At 37.9% G+C, this 20,203-nt stretch overlaps 2 protein-coding genes across 6 annotated transcripts in view; one reads left to right on the top strand and one right to left on the bottom strand.

The window, feature by feature from the left end:
• LOC122661999 (damage-control phosphatase At2g17340-like) overlaps window positions 1-15,368 on the top strand; it is a 34,914-nt gene extending 19,546 nt beyond the window's left edge. For 2 of the 4 annotated variants that reach the window (XM_043857532.1, XM_043857534.1), the window contains exons 6-12: window positions 394-522; window positions 666-752; window positions 1,376-1,450; window positions 1,534-1,611; window positions 1,750-1,827; window positions 2,285-2,347; window positions 2,607-2,709. In XM_043857532.1, the coding sequence (XP_043713467.1) occupies window positions 394-522; window positions 666-752; window positions 1,376-1,450; window positions 1,534-1,611; window positions 1,750-1,827; window positions 2,285-2,347; window positions 2,607-2,687 (591 nt within the window). In that variant the 3' untranslated portion in view covers window positions 2,688-2,709. Of the gene's footprint in view, window positions 1-393; window positions 523-665; window positions 753-1,375; window positions 1,451-1,533; window positions 1,612-1,749; window positions 1,828-2,284; window positions 2,348-2,606; window positions 2,710-4,491; window positions 4,670-6,450; window positions 6,517-8,721; window positions 8,789-8,904; window positions 8,974-9,087; window positions 9,229-9,891; window positions 10,021-10,150; window positions 10,238-13,929; window positions 14,005-14,087; window positions 14,166-14,300; window positions 14,379-14,847; window positions 14,911-15,140 lie in introns of those variants that run through there. The other 2 variants (XM_043857533.1, XM_043857531.1) reach the window with 2 other exon arrangements.
• A 1,319-nt stretch (window positions 15,369-16,687) lies between these two features.
• On the bottom strand, window positions 16,688-18,944 carry LOC122662576 (cysteine protease XCP1-like). Of its 2 annotated transcripts, none has more exons than XM_043858242.1 (4): window positions 18,461-18,944; window positions 18,089-18,333; window positions 17,366-17,500; window positions 16,688-16,955 (listed from the first exon to the last, which is right to left on the bottom strand). In XM_043858242.1, the coding sequence occupies exons 1-4, from the start codon at window positions 18,927-18,929 to the stop codon at window positions 16,740-16,742; spliced, it is 1,065 nt and encodes a 354-aa protein (XP_043714177.1). In that variant the 5' UTR covers window positions 18,930-18,944; the 3' UTR covers window positions 16,688-16,739. The 2 variants fall into 2 exon arrangements, with proteins under 2 accessions (XP_043714177.1, XP_043714176.1); XM_043858241.1 differs by having other exon boundaries at window positions 17,366-17,506; window positions 18,095-18,333.
• Window positions 18,945-20,203: the final 1,259 nt, after the last annotated feature.

Below are 20,203 nucleotides of genomic sequence, written 5' to 3'. Positions count from 1 at the left end.
ATTATTTTATACTTTGTCTTTGCACGGATCCATGTAGCCGACCCCATTTAATTGGGATAAGGCTTAGTTGTTATTGTTGGTTTCTACCAGAAATGATCAATCTAGAAAGTAAATCTTGTCATGGCACATATGCAACATGAGCTTGTTCTAGGTGAACCTTTTTCATTTAAAGCCTTCACTTTCCCTTTTGAAGCTGGGTTCAAGTGTTGACATGAATGCATATGAAAATACTTAAGAATTTGGAGCATAATTTTGCTCAATCTTTCTAGTAATTCTACCCTTTCCTATATCAGCTTCTTCATAATTGTGAAACTTAGTGTTTGCATCACACTGGAAATTGGGATTCCTATGGTCTTGCATTTTAAAATGTATGTGTGCTTGCATTTCTTGTAGCTTGTGGAGCTTTTCGCTAAAGATGGAATGTCCTTTCTGACAACTTGTCAAAATCTTGTGCCTCGACCTTGGGTTATTGATGATTTAGACACATTTAAGCTCAGATGGAGTAAGAAGTCCTGGAAAAAGGTTACTCCTATCTTCCTTAGTATTCCCCTCTGCTAGTAACCTTTTACTTCTCTGTGCAGTTTGTATTTTAGTGATGTGGACAGGAAGAAGAAAGTATTGCTGCTTTGTAGGCCACTAATCAGCTTGTTTGGTTTTTTTGACAGGTTGTAATTTTTGCTGATAATTCTGGTGCAGATGTCATCTTGGGAATCCTGCCATTTGCCCGAGAGTTACTTCGACGTGGTACCCAGGTGCGCTTTCAGTGCCTAAAATATTTAAAAAAAAAAAATCCTTGTTTGAATTTCAACATGAAAGCAGTTTAGTTCAATCTAGAGAGATGGTATTTATGTAAGTTGGGTCAGTAACATTCATGCTTCTCATCCATCATAATGTTGAAGTTGTTCTTTGCTCAAGGACACTCCAAAATTGGTGTCCAATACTTTGGACACAGGTTCGCTTTCACAGTCAACTTGATTCTTGTTAAGGATCAAGTTGATTAATCTTGAAAATGAAACTAGTAGCTAAGCTAATTGACCAACTAAATGAGTCTATATCAATGATTGAGTGAAATTATGCGGACTCAAATCTAGATACCTGAATTCACTAACCAACCTAAGAATCACTGACTGCAATTAAACACTTTTGTGAAATACTACAATTGAACGCCAACCAGATCAAAGTATGAACCTGGCAACATCTATCTCAGAAAAGAAAAAAAGAGGGGGGAGGGGAACCTGGCAACTATTTTGAAGTGTTGGTAAGAAAACAATGGGTGATGGGTTACATCTTTCTTTATATTGAGGTTGGATATTTTGTCTTGGCCATGTATTTTAATCAATTAGCCTAAATTGACAAAAGAATTGTTTTGGGCTAGGTTGTTTTGGCTGCTAATGCCTTGCCTTCAATCAATGATATAACCTACCCGGAACTCAAAGAGATCATTGCAAAGGTAATGGGAAGATTCTCTTATCTTGATTTATGTGATATACCTAAACATTAATTGCTCCTGACATTTCAAGTGCAACATATTAGTTGAAGGATGAGAATGGACAGCTCATGGGTGTTGACACTTCAAATCTTTTTATTGCCAGTTCTGGTAATGATTTACCGGTAAGGAAATGGAGACATCAATTTTGATTAAATGACAAGTTTTGATTTCATCCGTACATGTGTTGTCCATACTGTAAGTAGTTGACTATAATCCATATGGTAACTGTTCTCTGTCGCTTTCCATCTCATCATCTTCAGGTTATTGATCTCAATATGGTTTCACAAGAGCTTGTTCACTTGGCAAGTGACGCAGACCTGGTTGTTCTGGAAGGGATGGTAAGTGATCCAGCTGAATCGAGTGAAATAGAATTCATATCAGCTTCTGGGTTGTCTAGGAATCTGTCCTTTGAATGCGGGTTCAATATTAGAATCTGCCAAGGGCCAAAAATGCTGTTGGACGATTCCAATTGGTCAGACACATGTTAATGATTCATAAATTTAAATAATTCTTTTCCTAGAAGAAGCTTGATTTTCTTTGAGGTCCTCTTGATCTCTAGAAAGCAATGGGTGTGCATACTGTGGTCCTTGTGAAGTATAATTGCAATGAAAAATGATCAAGTACTTGAAGAAGAAAAAAAAGTTAAGGCTGTAATCCTTAAATCATTGACCAGTGCCAATTTCATTTACATATCCTATGTTTTGCATATGGCTGGAATGATTCGAAATTTTGAATCATTTTTAATTGGTTTATTTCCTCAATGTTGTGTAATGCAATTCTTACTTCTGTATGCAGGGACGTGGGATAGAAACGAACCTTCATGCTAAATTTAAATGTGACTCTCTGAAGATTGGAATGGTAATTTGTTTTTTAAAATCTGAACTCATTATTTGTTGTCTGCTCCCTTGTGGGACTTCTAGAAAATGGTTACTTACTGGCACAAACATGACATCCCTTTTTTTTTAAGATGAAAAACAAGTCAACCTCGTTATTATTTGTTTTCTCCTTGTTATATGGATTTCATCTTTTTTTCCTTTTCATTATCTGTTTCTTGACTTACCCCCTTCCCCTTTTGTTTCCTTTTTGATGAATCTTTTATCTTTATTTTCTTTTGCAGGTGAAGCACGTAGAGGTTGCTCAGTTCTTAGGTGGAAGGCTTTATGATTGTGTCTTCAAGTACACTGAAGTTTCAAGTTGATTGTCAACAGTACTTTTGTTCCAATTTGGTAAAGATATGGGTTGATCGCATTAAATAAAGATAGGGGTATTTGAAGTATACCAAAATAGGGGGAGTGGCCTTGCAGTGGCTGGATATTATCTCTTAGCTTTAGTTTTGTTTAAGTGTTTCTTATATATTATTTTATTTATGGTTTAGGTGTTTTAGATAACTGTCACAGTTGGGGGGATGCCCCCACAGTGAGCAGTCTAGTGAATTGGTCTTTCTTTCTTAGTGGTTTCCTATTGTAATTGTGACTTCCCCTTTGGCCTATGTTTTGGCCTTATAAATAAACACTATGCCAGCAATAGATTTCGCACTGAATCTATTGCTAGGTATATTCTTCTCCCTTGCTTTTGTCTTCCTCTTTTCTCTTCTCCTCTCTCTTTGCTTTTCTCCTTTTTTTTTTTGGTGATTGGTTGTTAAGTCTCTCCAATGTTACATGGTATCAGAGCAATAATCTACCATCAAGAGCCCTTCTCGATTTCTACATCTGATTTTTTTTTTTTTAAGGTTCTCAAGCAACCTATGCTGCAATATTTGAAAACTGGACCCTAGTTTGTGGATGAATACAACTAGGGTTCCCCTTTTTTTTTTGTTGATTGCTTTTATGGAAGATAACAACAATTGAAGGCCATTTCTTTCCTCAAGCTGGTGGTACTATGTTTTTATGGTGCTTTTCAGCACTTCTGATCGAATCTGCAATTAATTTGTTCTTAACCTGTTGATCAAGCTACAATTCTGGGGGTTTGATCCTTACCCTTGGAGTGTTCTTCGATCTTATTTTGAGGACAGTCAGACCTGCAATTGCTGGACAATTGGAAATCCCCAATTCAAGCGGGCAGTAAGCCAAAAGTTCCAGAGCTAATGGAACGCGTTAAATCAAGCCATTTAACCAATCTCATATCCTTAGTGGATACTTTGAATACTGAGGTCAACAAAATGGAGAGGATCGTAGGTATGCATGAAGGTAAAGCCTTCCATAATGGCAGCCGTGATATTTTTAGCATGAGCACTAGAGAATACATTCTTTGAGTTGAAACATGCATAGACTTCATCTTGAATGGACAGTTTACTGCCAAACATTTCATCAACGGACAAGGTTGTTTGCAATAGTATAGTTGCCCCTTATGCATAAGATTCATTAACACTATACCGATGGAATTCCATAATTCAGGGTACTTGTTGACACTGCTACAAACACCATCAATGATGATTAAGAGCTCTGTTGAGATTCACTTGTGGGTTGGTGGTTAAGGTTAAGGTAGTTATTAAAACCATCAATAGAAAAGAACTTTTAATATTTTCTTGTGCGGAAAGTGGTATGGCTCTATTTATATAGGGACTTTAGATTGCGGAAAGACCAGTTTTAATTTGTGATAGTAGTTTAGACCCACACACAGGAGATGCAGGATGAGCCTCCTTGTTATTTCATACATAACTCTTGTTTCCTTACGGCTTATCTGTGTTGGACGATAGTCTCACATCAGTTACAATAAGCCTCTAACCCCCTTTATACACCTGGAGTCCCTCCATGTAACAATTCAAACTTTTAAAACGAAAATTTAATGTGGCATCAGAATGAGTACGTTGGGTTTCCGTCGATGATGGGTCTTGGTACAACACAAAAACAGAACCCACAAGAAGACCTACGGGAGAATTGAAGGATATCCCACATCGGCTACGGATCATGAGATTTTAAGCTGTGCGCAGGAGTCGAAAGCCAGAGGCTTTTACCCAGAACTATAAAGTGCCAAAGAGCAAGGCTCGGAAGTCCCACCTTTCGGAGACTTCATGGAGAGTTCTTCGGAATTGGTTCCCTTTCCTCTGCTAATCACTCCTATCGAGTCGAATTACAGAGCTTGCACAATTCCTTACAGGTTCCCATCTGATGATCCTCGGAAGCCGACGCCAACCGAGCTGGCTTGGATCGATGTTTTCTTAAACTCAGTTCCGTCTTTCAGGTTTGCCTTTTAGATAATTTCTGAGCTTCTTTCTTCAAAGGCCATTTCCTTTTGTTTTCTAATGTTTTTTAGTTCAATATAGTTACTTCTAAGATGTGATTTAGCGAAAACGTTCTTTTTTCGCTTCCTCCTCTCTCTGTGATTCATGAAAGCTCAATGGATTTTAAGGAAGCCCTTGTTTGGCATCTTCAGTGTTTTTGGGAATTTGTCCTTCCCTGAGTTCTGAGTTTTTGAAACGTTATTTGTATTGTATTAATGTAAGCCTCAGCACAGAAAGCTTTGAACTTGAAAGGAAAACAAGCGGGGTATCAGTTGTACCTAGATAGTACAGTGGTGACGAGAATAGGTTGGAAGCGGAAGGAAAAGAGATAAAAGGAGGCTCTCCAAGCCCCAAATGAATAGACAGGATTTGAGGTTTGAACTTTGAAAGAATGGTTTCAAATTTTCGTCAAAAATATTCAATTTTCCATTGGCATCGAAATGAAAATCGTTTCACTGATGTTGTGGAGATCGGTTGAAGCCATATAAGAATTACAGTGATTTTAGTTTTAATAACCGAAATGTCTAAATTTTTCCTCTGATCAAAATAACGAATCAAATTATTTCGTGATTAAACTCCTTTAGCATGATCTGCTAACAGAAATAGGAACCTACCATGTTAGGAATCACAGTCTAAACAAAGACAATTGTAATCTTAAAAACATTCTGATCTCTATGTCGTCTAAAACAACCCAAGTCATTAAAGTTTTCTCCGTCAGTCATTAAATGTATCCCTTGCTTCTGAATTTCCTGCAACTGATCAGGTGATCAACAGTGTGGATTTGCTTCCAAGATGTCCAAATGAAAGCTCAAATGGGAGCTTTTTGTCCATTAGCTGAAACAAGTAAAAAAATTACTGAGGTAATTGATTTCATAATTATTTAGATGTCTTGAAACTGCAACCTTTGCAATGACTGAGGCTCTACCGAACTGATGTTAGACAACCAGGGTTTACTATGGATATAAGATCTATCAAGGGACAGTGGCAGATTTCTACCTCTATGCCCCTATTCTAACCCCTGATGACCAGGCTTTAATACAACACAATTAGATTTCTACTGTTATAAGATTGTAGGCTTTTGGACATTCTTTTTGCTCACCCTCTGTGTATAATGTGATGGCCCGGCTGAGGTAATCAAATATCCATGTGGATTAATGACTGATAAATAATTAATAGAACAGAGGTTGTACCGATATTTGATTTAAAATATAAAAGTTGCATGTTTACTTCTCCTTCATTCCCATCTCTTATTTAATTATGAATGGATGACATTAATGAATAGGTCGTCATCTGTGAAGCTTAGTTGCGTTATTTCTTAATATCCAAGTTGACTCGATCTCCTGGCAGATAGTTGCATCCTTAGTAAACTTTTGATAATGGATGAAGACCAGTTGCATGAATCAGGAACAGTCATTTGGACCAATATCTGGAAGTAATGGATCATAATTTTGCTTGTATTTTTAGTTTTTTGCAGTTTTCTTAAATTAACATTTTGGGGAAGTTGAAATGCATTTTGATTCATTTGGACCTATATGCTAATTAAATTAGAAATTCTACTGCATGTGGGAGCATAAAAGAACTCACAATAAAGCATATTAATTTTGCCTGGGATGTAGATGGAACATAATGCCATGTCAGTGATGAGGAACTATACATTCGTTGCAAGTGGGGTGTCACTATTAGACTATGTATTTGATACTTGGAAAGTGAGATACCAGTCATTGGGTTTGTCTTGATACAGGAAACGAGCAGAAAGTGACACTACAGTCCCTGACGCTCATATTAGAGCTGAAAAATTCGCTCAAAGGTACTTATCTTTCCTTCCATATTTTTATCATTTTTCTTTATCATGATGAGTTGGTGGAGCTCTACTTCTTGAAAATGATCATGTTCAAACTATGACATATGAAACCCATTTCTTTGTTGTCTTTTGAGCCTTTGTTTTCAAAACAAAATATTTCACTCTCTCTCTCTAATGTAGAATGATCACCAAATAGGGCTTATTTCTTTAGAGAAATAGGCCTAGGGTTGGGTTATATCCATGTTGGGCCTTTGTTCCCAAGGGTTTTTTATGTAATAGGCCACTTTAATGAGCATAAACTAGGGGTACTTAGGTTGCATACGGGATTAGCCCAATACTTAGTTATTTTTATGTTTTTAGATTGAACCGGTTTAGATTTGGTTGCATCCAATTGGTTCAATGGGTCTAATTTAAGTGAAGTGTTCCTATTGGTTAATAGGTTATTTTATCCTATTGGCTAATATGGAATCTTCTTTTAAATTAATTGTTTTAAGTTAGAGTCTTTTAATTTAAGTTAAGTAGGGGTAGTTAGGATAATTTACTGTTTAATTCAATTTAAGTTAGATTAGTTCTCTCCCTTCCACGATTTTAGAAGGAAGAGACATTAAGTTGTACTAGGTTTTGGCTTAGGCCTTTATTATAAATAAGATAGATCGTGGGAGGCTCCCCCAGATATTGATATTTGAAAAAAAGACTGTTATTGCTGCTGGCCGAGTGCTGCTGCTGCTCCTTGCTCTTCAAGAGTGTTTGCATCCTTGTGGGTACATCAAGGTGGAAGGGTGGATGGAATCCTGCGACTCCTTACGCCATGACGGCTGGGATGGTCTCTCTTCGAAGGTGATTTCATCCTTCATCCCTTAACTTGCTGCCGGTGGAATCCTATAGTAAGTTGAGATTTAAATTTCTGTTTTTAGTTTCCTTCCCTCCCCCATTCGATCCCTCTTGTTTTTCTATTTGAATTTCCAAAACCCTAGATCATCTAGGCATTATCCAGCCATCATCCTACCTCTATTTTACACCAAAATCAGAGCACAGCCTTCCCATACCATCTCCCCCACTCGACCAGACTTGCTGCCCATTCTGTCCAGCCAAACCCTAAAATCCCTCTTATCCTTTAAACCCTAAAAAACCCTAATTTTCTGCTGGGACATATTCAGCCATCAGAAAACCTTCCTGCTGCAGCCGAACCTTCCCCCTAGTCTCTCTAACACTCGACCTTAATCCCTGCCCCTGAATCCTACTGTAAACCCTAGTTTTGGCTATTTTCCTAACTTTAAAAACCCGGAACCGTAACCCTAAATCTGCAGAATTTTGAAACCTAACCAAATCCAGATATTTTTATATCATAATGACCCTCTAAACCTGCAGATTAAAACCCTATAAACCCCATTCCCAAATTCCCATCCTAAACCCTAATTTTGCCCTAAAACAGCCCCTAATCAGCCCTAAACAGCAGGCTTACCCTAATCTTGGTTCTACTTGGTTCCTAGTGGGATTAATTCCTATTCTAGGACTACATTACTCTCTCTCTCTCTCTCTCTCTCTCTCTCTATATATATATATATATATATATATATATATTAATTTAATCATTCATCATAGTTTGTTTGCTGGCTACTACATATACAGTATTCTCTGTCAACTACTGTAGTTCGTGCAGAAAGTAATATTGGTAAGCTATACTTTACAATATTCTAATGGGCTTGGCCCTTTTGGGTACTTCGGTTTGTGAGACTGGTTAAGATATGCTAGAACTACGGGTATGATCGAATTTCACTTTGTGAGCGTATTTAACTCATTGTTTATTTACTTCTATCTGCTCTTGGGGTCATAAAAATCAAAATTTGTTCTCCAAGGATTTCAATCATCATCTGAAGCTATATTGCTGAAACATCTGTTGGTTGAATACATGGTTACAAGAGTGTGGATCTGTTTCTTTGGTTGCATGCTTGATTACTTGGATCTGGTTTTGTCTTTAATTATTAGGTAAAACTGTGTTTGTGCTCTATATAATTTTTGCATTTTCTACCTGCTGATATACCCACACCAACATCATTTGCACTCATAGATATCACAATGATGCACTTAAAGGTTTCTTGTCATCTCTCTCTCTCTCTCATGCACACACACATGCACATAATCACACATTTCTTGAGCCGTTTGGGTATAAACTTCTCTAATTCTATTTCGGATATTTGAATATGTTGGAAGGTACACAGAGATACTTGAGGACTTCAAGAAAGATCCTGAAAGTCATGGTGGACCCCCTGATGGCATTGTAAGCCAAGTCCCAGAATATGTCACTGGAATTTACCATGTTGGGAGCATTTTTTTAAAATAAGACCATTTTATGACAAAGAGGCTGAACTTTATTTTCTTTGTGGATAATTGAAGCTTCTTTGTAGGCTTCGTGAGCAAGTGCTCAGGGAATTAGGATTCAGAGATATATTCAAGAAAGTCAAGGTAATTGTCAATTTTATTACTTGATGGAGCTCTGGTCATTGAGCTGCTTCATTTCCCATCTCGACTTGAATGTATATTTCTCATTTATATGAATTGAAATTTCACTTGTACCAGGATGAAGAAAACAGTAAAGCCATCTCACTCTTTGGGGGTGTAGTTCGGCTTAATGATGCCATTGAAGATGAAGGACAACGTATAGAGAACTTGGTTAGAGGCATTTTAGCAGGGAACATATTTGATTTAGGTTCTGCAGAGGTATGTCTAGTACTTAGCGGCATGGATATTATAAATTTGACATTATCATAGTGAATTTTTTTCTAACAGTATCATAAGGGATTTTAAAGTGGTCTGTCATTAGAGTCTACCAACACATGAAACTCAAGTTCTTTGGTATTGACTACTCATATTTTCAAGAAGATTTCAATTTCTGGAACAATACAATTACCTCAACAGAACTGTAATTGCTATTGGGGTTATATAATTAGTTTAGATAGATGAAGTGCCAGCAAGTTTCAGAAATTCTTTTTAATATTATGAAAGGAAAGAAATAATGGTCTTTGAAGAAATGGTGCTTTCAAACATGGGAATACGGTGTCACATCTTTGGACACTGAAACATGTGTGAAAAATTAAAAAATGGTTTTTATAAGAAATGATCAATCTGGAAAGTAAATCCTGTCATGGTATATGCAACATGAGGTTGTTGGAGGTGAACCTTTTTCATTTTAAGCCTTCACATGAATGCATAGAAAATACTTAATAACCTGGAGTATAATTTTGCTCAATCTTTCTTGTAATTCTACCTTTTCCTATATCAGCTTCTTCATAATTGTGAAACTTAGTGTTTGCATCACATTGGAAGTTGGGATTCCAATGGTTCTTGCATTTTAACATGTATGTGTGCTTGCATTTCTTGTAGCTTGCAGAGCTTTTCGCTAAAGATGGAATGTCCTTTATGGCTACTTGTCAAAATCTTGTGCCTCGACCTTGGGTTATTGATGATTTAGACACATTTAAGCTCAGATGGAGTAAGAAATCCTGGAAAAAGGTTACTACTTTCTTCTTTGCTATTTCCCTCAGCTAGTATCTGTGCAGTTTGTATTTTAGTGATGTGGACAGTTAGAAGAAAGTTTTGTTGCTTTGTAGGCCACTAATCAGCTTGTTTGGTTTTATGGCAGGCTGTAATTTTTGTTGATAATTCTGGTGCAGATATCATCTTGGGAATCCTGCCATTTGCCAGAGAGTTACTTCGACATGGTACACAGGTTTGCTTTCAGTGCCTAAAAGATTTAGAGAGAAAAAAATTCCTTGTTTGAATTTCAATCATGAAAGCAGTTCGATTCATTGTTGAGAGATGATATTTATGTAAATTGGATTGGGTCAGTAACATTCATGCTTCTCAGCCATCATAATTTTGAAGTTGTTCTTTGTTGAAGGACACTCCAAAATTGGTATCCAATACTTCACACCGGATGAATGTGTGTGTGTGCGCATATCCACTGACATTTGCTGTGAATCTGAGTTTTACTGATGCAAACATTAATGGGTAAGCAAGCCAAGATCGAATCTAGGAGAGAATAGGGGTAGGGATGAAAATAAATAGCTAAGTTGTAGAGCTGGAGTCCCACCTAAGTATGCTGTAGGAATCTCACCTAAGCCCACTTGAGTCGCACAAGTAAAATACTAACCCACTACATTAAAGATCAAATCTAGGAGAGAATAGGGGTCGGTATGAAAATAGATAGCTAAGTTGTAGAGCTGGAGTCCCACCAGTCTACCAGCCGTAGGAGTCCCACCTAGGTATGCTGTAGGAATCTCACCTAAGCCCACTTGAGTCACACAAGTAAAATACTAACCACTACATTAAAGATCGAATTTAGGAGAGAATAGAGGTAGGTATGAAAATAGATAGCTAAGTTGTAGAGCTGGAGTCCCACCAGTCTACCAGCCGTAGGAGTCCCACCTAGGCATGCTGTAGGAATCTCACATAAGCCCACTTGTCACACAAGTGAAATACTGACCCACTACATTAATTAACCTTGGAACATGAAAAAGCAAACTAAGAATACAGAAGGTCTCCTCCAGTAGTTGTTCCAAAATAATGGACCCAAGTGGACCCAAAAAGAACTATATAAAATAAACTCATTAGGGCCAGGTTGGGACAGCAAGGACCTGCCTATGGCTTGGGCTGGTGCTGGCCTTTGGACCAACATTTGGCCTAGGTTCTGGAAAAGAACCTTGTGAGCCAATTTCTCCCTACATCAATTCTTCCCTTCTTAGAAAAAACTCGACCTCGAGTTTTGGTCAAGGAAGGGATCAGCTTGGTGTCGAGATCAGATTTTAATCCAAAACAATGCTCTGGCAGCTCTTCTGAACTCAGGGATGTAGTCGTGCAATTGTAGTTCACGTTCGTCAAAACAGTTTGGCAGAAAAATAAAATCAATATTCTCACTCTCCACTTCTGGTTCAATCTCAGTTACGAAGGGAGTAACCACATATTCTTCAGGTTCTATTTCACTATTCTTGATCTCAATAGTGAAAAAAGTACTCGTAGAAATCTTTGGATCTGCATCAGCAATCTTTGCTTCAATGGAAGTGCTGAACTTATCGATCACATTCTCATCTACTGTTTCAGCTTGAATTTCTTCTGTTTTGTGTACTTGAATTTCTTCAAGATATGCTATCTCAATGGAATCTCAATCTATTCAACTGTTGTTGACGATGCTTCAATCACTGTTTCTTCTTCTGTTGATTTAGTCGGTTCTTCCTGTGGTTGCACCGGTTGGTATGGTCATTACTAGCTTTAATCCTCTAAAAAACTCAGGTCTTGCGTAGATACGAGGGTCGTAGGATGCAAATATTGTCAATCGGATCAATCTCACCCTTTCGCTGTTCCTGTCAATCACGACCAACTCTGATAATTTTCTTTGAACTTGGAAAAATTCGGCATTGAGCGTTGTCATAGTATGAGGTCATTTAAATTCAGCAATCACTTGATTGGCTGGCTCGATGACTATCTCGCCTGTTTGAGACAACATATCCACAATGGATTGTGAAATGGTGTTGTCACGCCATCATTCACCAACAACCAACAAGGCTATTCTTCCATTAGGCAATCAAACTCTGGTCTTGAATATGAAGGGATTTGAATCAAGGTTATTCTCTTGTCGAGCCATGCTCTGATACCTATTTGGTGCAGACCTAAAAAGGCTGCCTGACAAGATCGAAATCTGGTAGAGAATAGATAGGTATGAAAATGGATAGCTAGATTTTAGAGCTGGACTCCCATCAGTCTACCAGCTGTACGAGTCCTACCTAGGCCAATCCGCAGGAGTCCCACCTGGGTTGCTGAGTCTCACAACTCTTGTTTCTCACAAGGATTCTAACAAGAAGATTTGACAAATTCTGGAGGTTATGAGAACCCTCCCCACATTTTGTATTTGTAGAGAAATGTGGAAGCTAAAGCCTCTAGTTACATTGAGAGTACAAAAGGACTTTTGGGCTTCCCCACACGTAGAAAATAAACCTAATAAAGCATTAAATAAATTAACTACAACTTTCAAACTTCTAACTAGGAAATTAAAAGGCAATTAGTACACCAAGGAACTTAAAACAATCTCATTAACTCTACGTAGGAAAGTAAAACCCACTACATTAATTAATCTAGGAACATGAAAAGACAAACTAAGAATACAAAAAGTCTTCTACAGCAGCTGTTCCAAAATAATGGACCCAAGTGGGACCCAAAAAGAACTATATAAAATAAACTCAGCAGGGCCAGATTGGGACAGCAAGGACCTGCCTGTGACTTGGGCTGGTGCTGGCCTTTGGACCAGCATTTGGCCCAGGTTCTGGAAAAGAACCTTGTGAGCCAATTTCTCCCTGCATCAATTACAGCCATGTCTACCATGGTGAGAAAGGTGATGCTGGAAGCAGGTTTTGGGAAGTAAACCCATACAACTCTGAAGATTTCAAAGAGAAGTCAAATCACGTGGCACAATGATCTTCTTGTTTGGAGGTTTTTGTGATTGAGGGGGAGAGATAATCAAGTCTGGCAAGGGTTGTGGCAGAACCTGTTTGTTTTTGTGGTTTTTGTCTCGAATGTACAAAACTGGGGATACTTAAATGATTGGGTGATATAATAAAAATTTCATTGCCTGTGACATACATGATCAATGTGTCAAACGCCCCTCCCACCTTTTTCTTTTATTTATGTAGAGGTTGTCATCAGTGGTTGTCTTCAAGAAGCATGTGGTAGTGGTTGTACTAAAATTTGGAATATTGTTGTTTGTGGCCTATACTTTTAATTATTTTGAACCTATCAAAAAATAAAAATATAAAGTACTGAAACTATTCTAGACTATCAATTGCAGACCTCCGTGCTGCTCTCATTGTTTGACCGGTTGCAGCATATTACCAGTTTCACCATACACTTGATTTGCCTAAACTGATTCTTGATTCACTGTGAATTAAGCCCAGTGCTCAAATCAAGTTTTCAAACTACTTGTATCCTTGGGACACAGTATCTGTTTTTTGAAGAGAGGAACTGATGACTTGGAAAAATTGAAATCTTGTGAAGGATCAAGTTGATGAATCTTGCAAATGAAACTAGTGAACTACGCTAATTGACCAACTAAATAAGTCTATATCAATGATCAAGTGAATTTATGTGGAATTGAATCTAGGTACTTGAATTCACTAACCAACCTAAGAATCACTGACTGAAATGGAACACTAACCAGATCAAAGTATGAACTTGGAAACATCTATATACAAAAAAATAAGGGTGGACCTGGCAACTATTTGAAGTTTCGGTAAAAATTCTACATATCTTTAATAAAGAAAGCAATGGGTGATGGGTTACATCTTTCTTTATATTGAAGTTGGATATTATGTTATGACCATGTATTTTGATCAATTAGCATAAATTGACAACTCAAAAATTGTTTTGGGCTAGGTTGTTTTAGCTGCTAATGACTTGCCTTCAATCAATGATATAACCTACCCGGAACTCATCGAGATTATTGCAAAGGTAATGGGAAGATTCTCTTATCTTGATGTATGTGATATGCCTACATATTAATTACTTCTGACATTTCAAGTGCAACATATTAGTTGAAGGATGAGAATGGACAGCTCATGGGTGTTGACACTTCAAATCTTTTAATTGCCAATTCTGGTAATGATTTGCCGGTAAGGGAATGGAGCATCAATTTTAATTAAATGATGAGTCTTGATATCCCCTGCATGTGTTGTCCATGCTGTAAGTAGTTGATTATAATCCCTATGGTAACTGTTCTCTCTTGTTTTCCATCTCATCATCTTCAGGTTATTGATCTCACTATGGTTTCACAAGAGCTTGTTTACTTGGCAAGTGACGCAGACCTGGTTGTCATGGAAGGGATGGTAAGTGATCCAGCTGAATTGAGTGAAATTGAATTCATATCAGCTTCCGGTTTGTCTAGGAATCTGTCCTTTGAATGTAGGTTCAATATTCGAATCTGCCATGGGCCAAAAATGCTGTTGGGTGATTCCAATTAGTCAGACACATGTAATGACTAATGAATTCAAATAATTCTTTTGGTAGAAGAAGCTCGATTTTCTTTGAGGATCTCTTGATCTCTAGAATGCAATGGGTGTGCATATTGTGGCCCTTGTGAAGTATAAATGCGATGCTTACCAAAAAAAAAAAAAGTATAAATGCAATGATAATGATCAATAACTAGAAGAAGAAATAAAGTCAAGGCTGTGATCCTTAAATCATGAACCAGTGCAAAAGCACATGGCTGGATTGAGTTTAACTTCTGAATCATTGTTAATCGGTTTGTTTCCTCAATGTTATGTAATGCAATTCTTACTTCTGTATGCTATGCAGGGACGTGGGATAGAAACAAACCTTTATGCTCAATTTAAATGTGATTCTCTCAAGATTGGAATGGTAATTCTTTTTTTTAAACATGGAACTCATTTTTGCTATGTCTGCTCCCTTGTGGAATTTCTAGAAAATTGTTACTTACTGGCACAAACATGACATCATTATTTTTTAGATGAATAACATGACTTCCTCGTTATAATTTGTTTTCCTCATATGTGGATTTCATTTTGTCCCCCCTTCCCCTTTCCTTTACTTATTTTTGATGAATCTTTTAACTTTATTTTCTTTTGCAGGTGAAGCACCTAGAGGTTGCTCAGTTCTTAGGTGGAAAGCTCTATGATTGTGTCTTCAAGTACAATGAAGTTTCAAGTTAATTGTTAACATTACTTTTTATCCAATTTATTACACATGTAAGCCTTTAACACTGCTCTTGTAGAAGTGAGAGTTTGAACATGTATTGAAGTCTTGTGGCCTTTATATCTAAACAATAATAGAAAATCAGACATGAGCTACAGTCAGTCTAGGAGATGACTGATCTTTTTCGCCTTTTATTCATCTTTTGCTTGAAAATGTGATACAGAAACACCATTACAATTGATTCAGAAATGTTTGGCAGTAACTGTCCCCCAAAGATGGGAGTGTTGGTAGCAATGTCAACAAATATCCTGAATTGTGGAACTGCGTCGATATGGCAGGTCTTTCCCTCCAGTTGGAGAAGGGAATTCCAGTAAATAATGGAATAGGGGCAACTGCCATTAGTGTTTTTGCAGCAGCCTTGGCCATCGATGAAATGTTTTGCTGTAAACTGTCCCTCCAAGGTACACTGCATTTTCTTTCAACTCAGAGAAAACACTCTGTGGTGCTTATGCTGAAAATATCAGGTTAGCCATTATAGGAGGCTTTACATTTGTGTATAGCTCCACTCTAATACCTACTACCAGAGCATTTATCTATTTCATTTCAATGCAATTCTTATTGTTCTATATGTTTTCTATATTTTCTCTCCATCTAGATCCGCGCAAGTAACATCTACCTTCATGAAACCCGCTTCCAAATCGAAACTTTGAAGTTGAGAGAAACATCAAACACAGATAGGGTTTGGCTTCCCTTCCGCAGCAACAAAAAACTGTCTCTCTCTCTCTCTAGGGGCATGAATTTTTGATGAGAGAGGGTTAAACGGTTTAAAATTTAATCAAACCGTTTAATAAACGATTATATATTTTCAAATTAGAACTGAACCATTTATTAAATGGTTTGACAGTTCCAATTAAAATGGTTCAATTTGGTTTCGATAAACGGTTTCGGTTTATATTTGATACACACACTCTCACTCTCTCCCTCTATTTCTATATTTGTAATTTGTTTTGAAACAAGATAGTGAATGCCCATGTATACGTTACTTTCGATTGTGCTTCGTCAATCTCAATGAAAGTTTGAGATCGATTAGTGGTGGGAGAGTCTTCAAGAAATCTGGAGTTAAGTGATCATTTTTGGCCCTTTTTTTTTCTACCTTATTGTGGAATTTCACTTTGAATGACATCATTTTATCTATATGTACCACATACGCATTTTAGATAGAATGGATCATCTGCATGTACCAACAGATGAACGTATATCTCAAAGCCAAACACATTTTAATTTTGTTTTCATAAAAACCCCTCTTCCTCTTGTAAATGGTAAAAATAGTACCGGTGGTTGGCTCTCATATATACGTTCACCTGTTGATACGTGCAGCGAAACCAAACTCCATTTCAGAAACAAGAATTGTAGAGAAGTCGTGATTTTGACTAGTATTATTGGGAACAAACACGAGATTACACCATCATCATCAAACCAAAACAATACAGTAAAAAAAGGAAAACACAAAAGGGTTTTTGGGTTTATAAAATCAATCACTTCTTCTTGGTAGGATAAGAAGCCATTTTATAGATTCCACAAATTCCTTCAGGTTTTCCTGTGTTTCTCTTCATCCGAATATAACCTTTCTCTCCCCATTTCGGTCCCCATGAGTTCTTCACGATGATATAATCCAGGTTCTTTGTCGAACCATATCCAACTGCTGCTACTCCATGGTCCAGTTCGGTTCCACAGTGCCCATTGAAAATTCCCTGTTGGTAAATGCATGGTAACCCAAACATAATCATGATTAATTAAGGCAAGAGATTATATGTACGAGGGGATTAAAGTCCTCTGTAATTCCTTCATCCTGCAGTGCTTGCAGTGCGGGTCTGAGAGCTCAACACATGAAAGATGCTTTATCCAATGGTGCAAGCTCGATTGACTCAGTGTTTTTTTTTCTTCTTTCTTGAGCTTGGTACTGTTGGATGTCGCATGTGTTGAACTCTCAGGCTTGAATTATGCACCGCAAGATCAAGGCATTGTAGAGGATTTTTTTTTTTCCGTTGCACGGTCATACTAATAAAGTACAATCAAGACAAAAGGTGCCAAAATGACCAAAATACCCCCTACGAATCACACGATATGAGAGAGAGAGAGAGAGAGAGAGACAGAAGCTTACCCCACTGTAAAATTGAAAATCTCTACCAGAGGCCTCAATAGCAACGCTGAGAGGCTGATGGGCCAGTGCCTTCAAAAGGCTCTTTTCATCATTCTCAGGCACATCTTCATAACCACTAATTGTCACCATCTCTACATCTCCCTGAATTACATAAATTAATAATTACGCAATATATACCAACTTTGGGCTTGCCATTTGGCATCATATTATTTTTACACATGGCAACATTTGCCTGGGCCAGCTCAATGGGCTTACGTGTTGACCATCTGGGCCACTCTTATTCTGGAAAGACCCAAAGAGTTGGGCTCAATCAAAAGCCCATTACTAGTAAATGGGCTCTTTTTCTTTCACAAATTTGCAAGATAAATGGGCCTCAACTGGTCTTGAAGGCATCTATTTTCCTTTTTTTGGTTTGGGGGGGGGGGTGATGTCTAACCCTACACCAATCATTGTGCGGGATAGGGGGTTTCATCTAATTGAGGGCTCACATGATCTAAGAGGAGAGAGAGAATCAATGCAAGACCCACATGATCAAGATATGAGAAGGCATTGGAAAGGAGAAGATTTTTCTTCTCTGAGCTAATCTCGGAGGGTACATAGCACCCAATCTCGCTATCTCACTTCTCCTTACATTCCTCTCTACTCCTTATGTATGAAACCGTTTCGTCGCTCCTCATTGGTGGGCTCCCTATACTATTTATTAGAGAACCCTCTCCCTTTTATTTTTACCTTCTTCTCTAATTCACATGTGCCTTCCTCCATGAGGTAGGGATAATCTTCCTCCATATGAATTCCACCATTGGAGACAATGTAGGCGAATGCGTAATCCATGAGTCCTCCGTTGCACCCGTTATTGTTGGGTTTGTCGCAATCTATCAGCTCTTGCTCCGACAATGATGTCAGGTTTCCGGTCACTATCTGATTTATGCCCTCAACGGCAGCCACCGTGGAAAATGCCCAACAACTTCCTGCATTTTTTTCAACATGAAACTTCTTCAACGTCTACTTCTACTTCTACACAACACTAATTAGTACTCTATCTGTTCGAAGAAAAGACTGAAAGAATAAAGGAATAGAGTTTAAGGTATTACTTACCACAACCACCTTGGTTCTTGACTTGAGTGACAGCACCTTTCTTTCTCCAGTCCACAGATTTGGGGATATCAGTCACATCTCTATACCTGAATTCTTCAGAGGATTCTCTCCTTCTGGGCATACCCAAATCAGTGTTCAAACCAAGATACATTCCCTTGAACTCTTCATGGGTTAAGTCTGCAAACTCATTCAATCCAAGCCAATAGCTTGTAACCTTCTTATTTGTCTCATCAATGTGCTTCAAGTTATCCTTGAAGATTTCAAATCTGTTCAATTTCTCTTCAATGCTCTCATAAATCTTGCCGTGTTTCGACATCCATGATTCGAACAGCTCAATGAGCTTATCTATGGATCCCAGATCTTCTGATGAATAGCCCACGATTGAAAAATCGTGAGCAAAGGCAGTAGAAATAAGGAAAGATGTTGAGAGGAAGAGGAGGAAGAGCTTAGAGGATGAGGAGAAGCCCATCTTGAATTTGATTTGATTTGATTCAATTCGAGGAATAGAGAGAGAATAGATTGATGAAGGCAGAGGAAGAGGGGTGTGGTTATTTATAAGTTTTGTTTCATTTGTGTTGCTTTCAAGTAAAGTAGGTGAAATGATTTTCTGGAAACTGAATCTTTAAGCATCGTTCTTTGCAAAACAGACTCTTCACTCCAAGCGTCCTTTTTTCTTTGATAAAATAAAATATATTTTGGATGGCAGCTATTCCTTACACGGTTGGATTATCTTCAGACTGGTTCAAAGGATTTGGGTCCTTGTAGCGCGACATGATTTGTAACACACAAGCAGGGTGTTGAGTTGCGTGCCCAAGCACTATGGGCCGTTGGATGTGAGTTATACTCCCTGTCGCGTTGCAGAAGAACCCCACCCCCAGGTTCAAGCATTCATTTGGTGCCTCAAACAGTTTTAAAAAGAGGATATACCCAATGCACAAGGTCCCTGGCAATGTGGGATTTGGGCAGGGTCATAATGTATGCAGTCCTATCCCTGCTTCATAGAGAGGTTGTTCTGAATCAGTTGATTCTCCCAATTCAATTTTGATTTTTAAACCATGATGTCACCTTATGTAATATCGGAAATACCCTAAGACAAGTTAACCTGTGTGGGCTTGGTCGTTTTCACTGGATCTTATTGGTCCTACCAATTTAAGGCCTCGCATCGTTACCACACCATTTAGTAAATCCGGCATCATAGATGAAGCAGACACATTTATTTTCTACAATTAGGTACCGGTCCATAATTTAGCTCACGTTAATCAGATGATAATTGAACTATAAACGAGTTAATTCGGCTGATGGTTATATTAATAGGATTTAACCGATCTTTACGGGTATCTATCGTGCTACAAACCATACACCAAGATTGCCCTAAAATTAATTGATCTAGACTTGGACCGGACCATTTACTAATTGGTTAGTCTGACTACGGGCTTTAACTGGTTGATTCTAACTGGACTACCAATGTGGGCCAGCTTTCGACGTCAACAACAACAATAAGAACCATAACCTTATCCCAACTAAATGGAGTTGGCTACATGGATCCGAAGAAGCCAGCTTTCGACGTTCTTACCCTTAATCCTCACACCTTTTTAGCTAAGTAAAATAAAACTACGATAAGAAGAATTTGAATGTTCCTGATATTGCATTGAATATTTTTTTATACATGCATGTCTCTCGGATAATTTCAATGAATCGGACGTTTTGCCTTGATTTTCCTTAAAAATCGTTTTTTTAACAGTT

Source organism: Telopea speciosissima, chromosome 5 (assembly GCF_018873765.1).
Source record: "Telopea speciosissima isolate NSW1024214 ecotype Mountain lineage chromosome 5, Tspe_v1, whole genome shotgun sequence".
NCBI lineage: Eukaryota > Viridiplantae > Streptophyta > Magnoliopsida > Proteales > Proteaceae > Telopea > Telopea speciosissima.
Note: the sequence above shows the minus strand (reverse complement) of the source record. Positions and strands in the feature narration are given on the sequence as shown.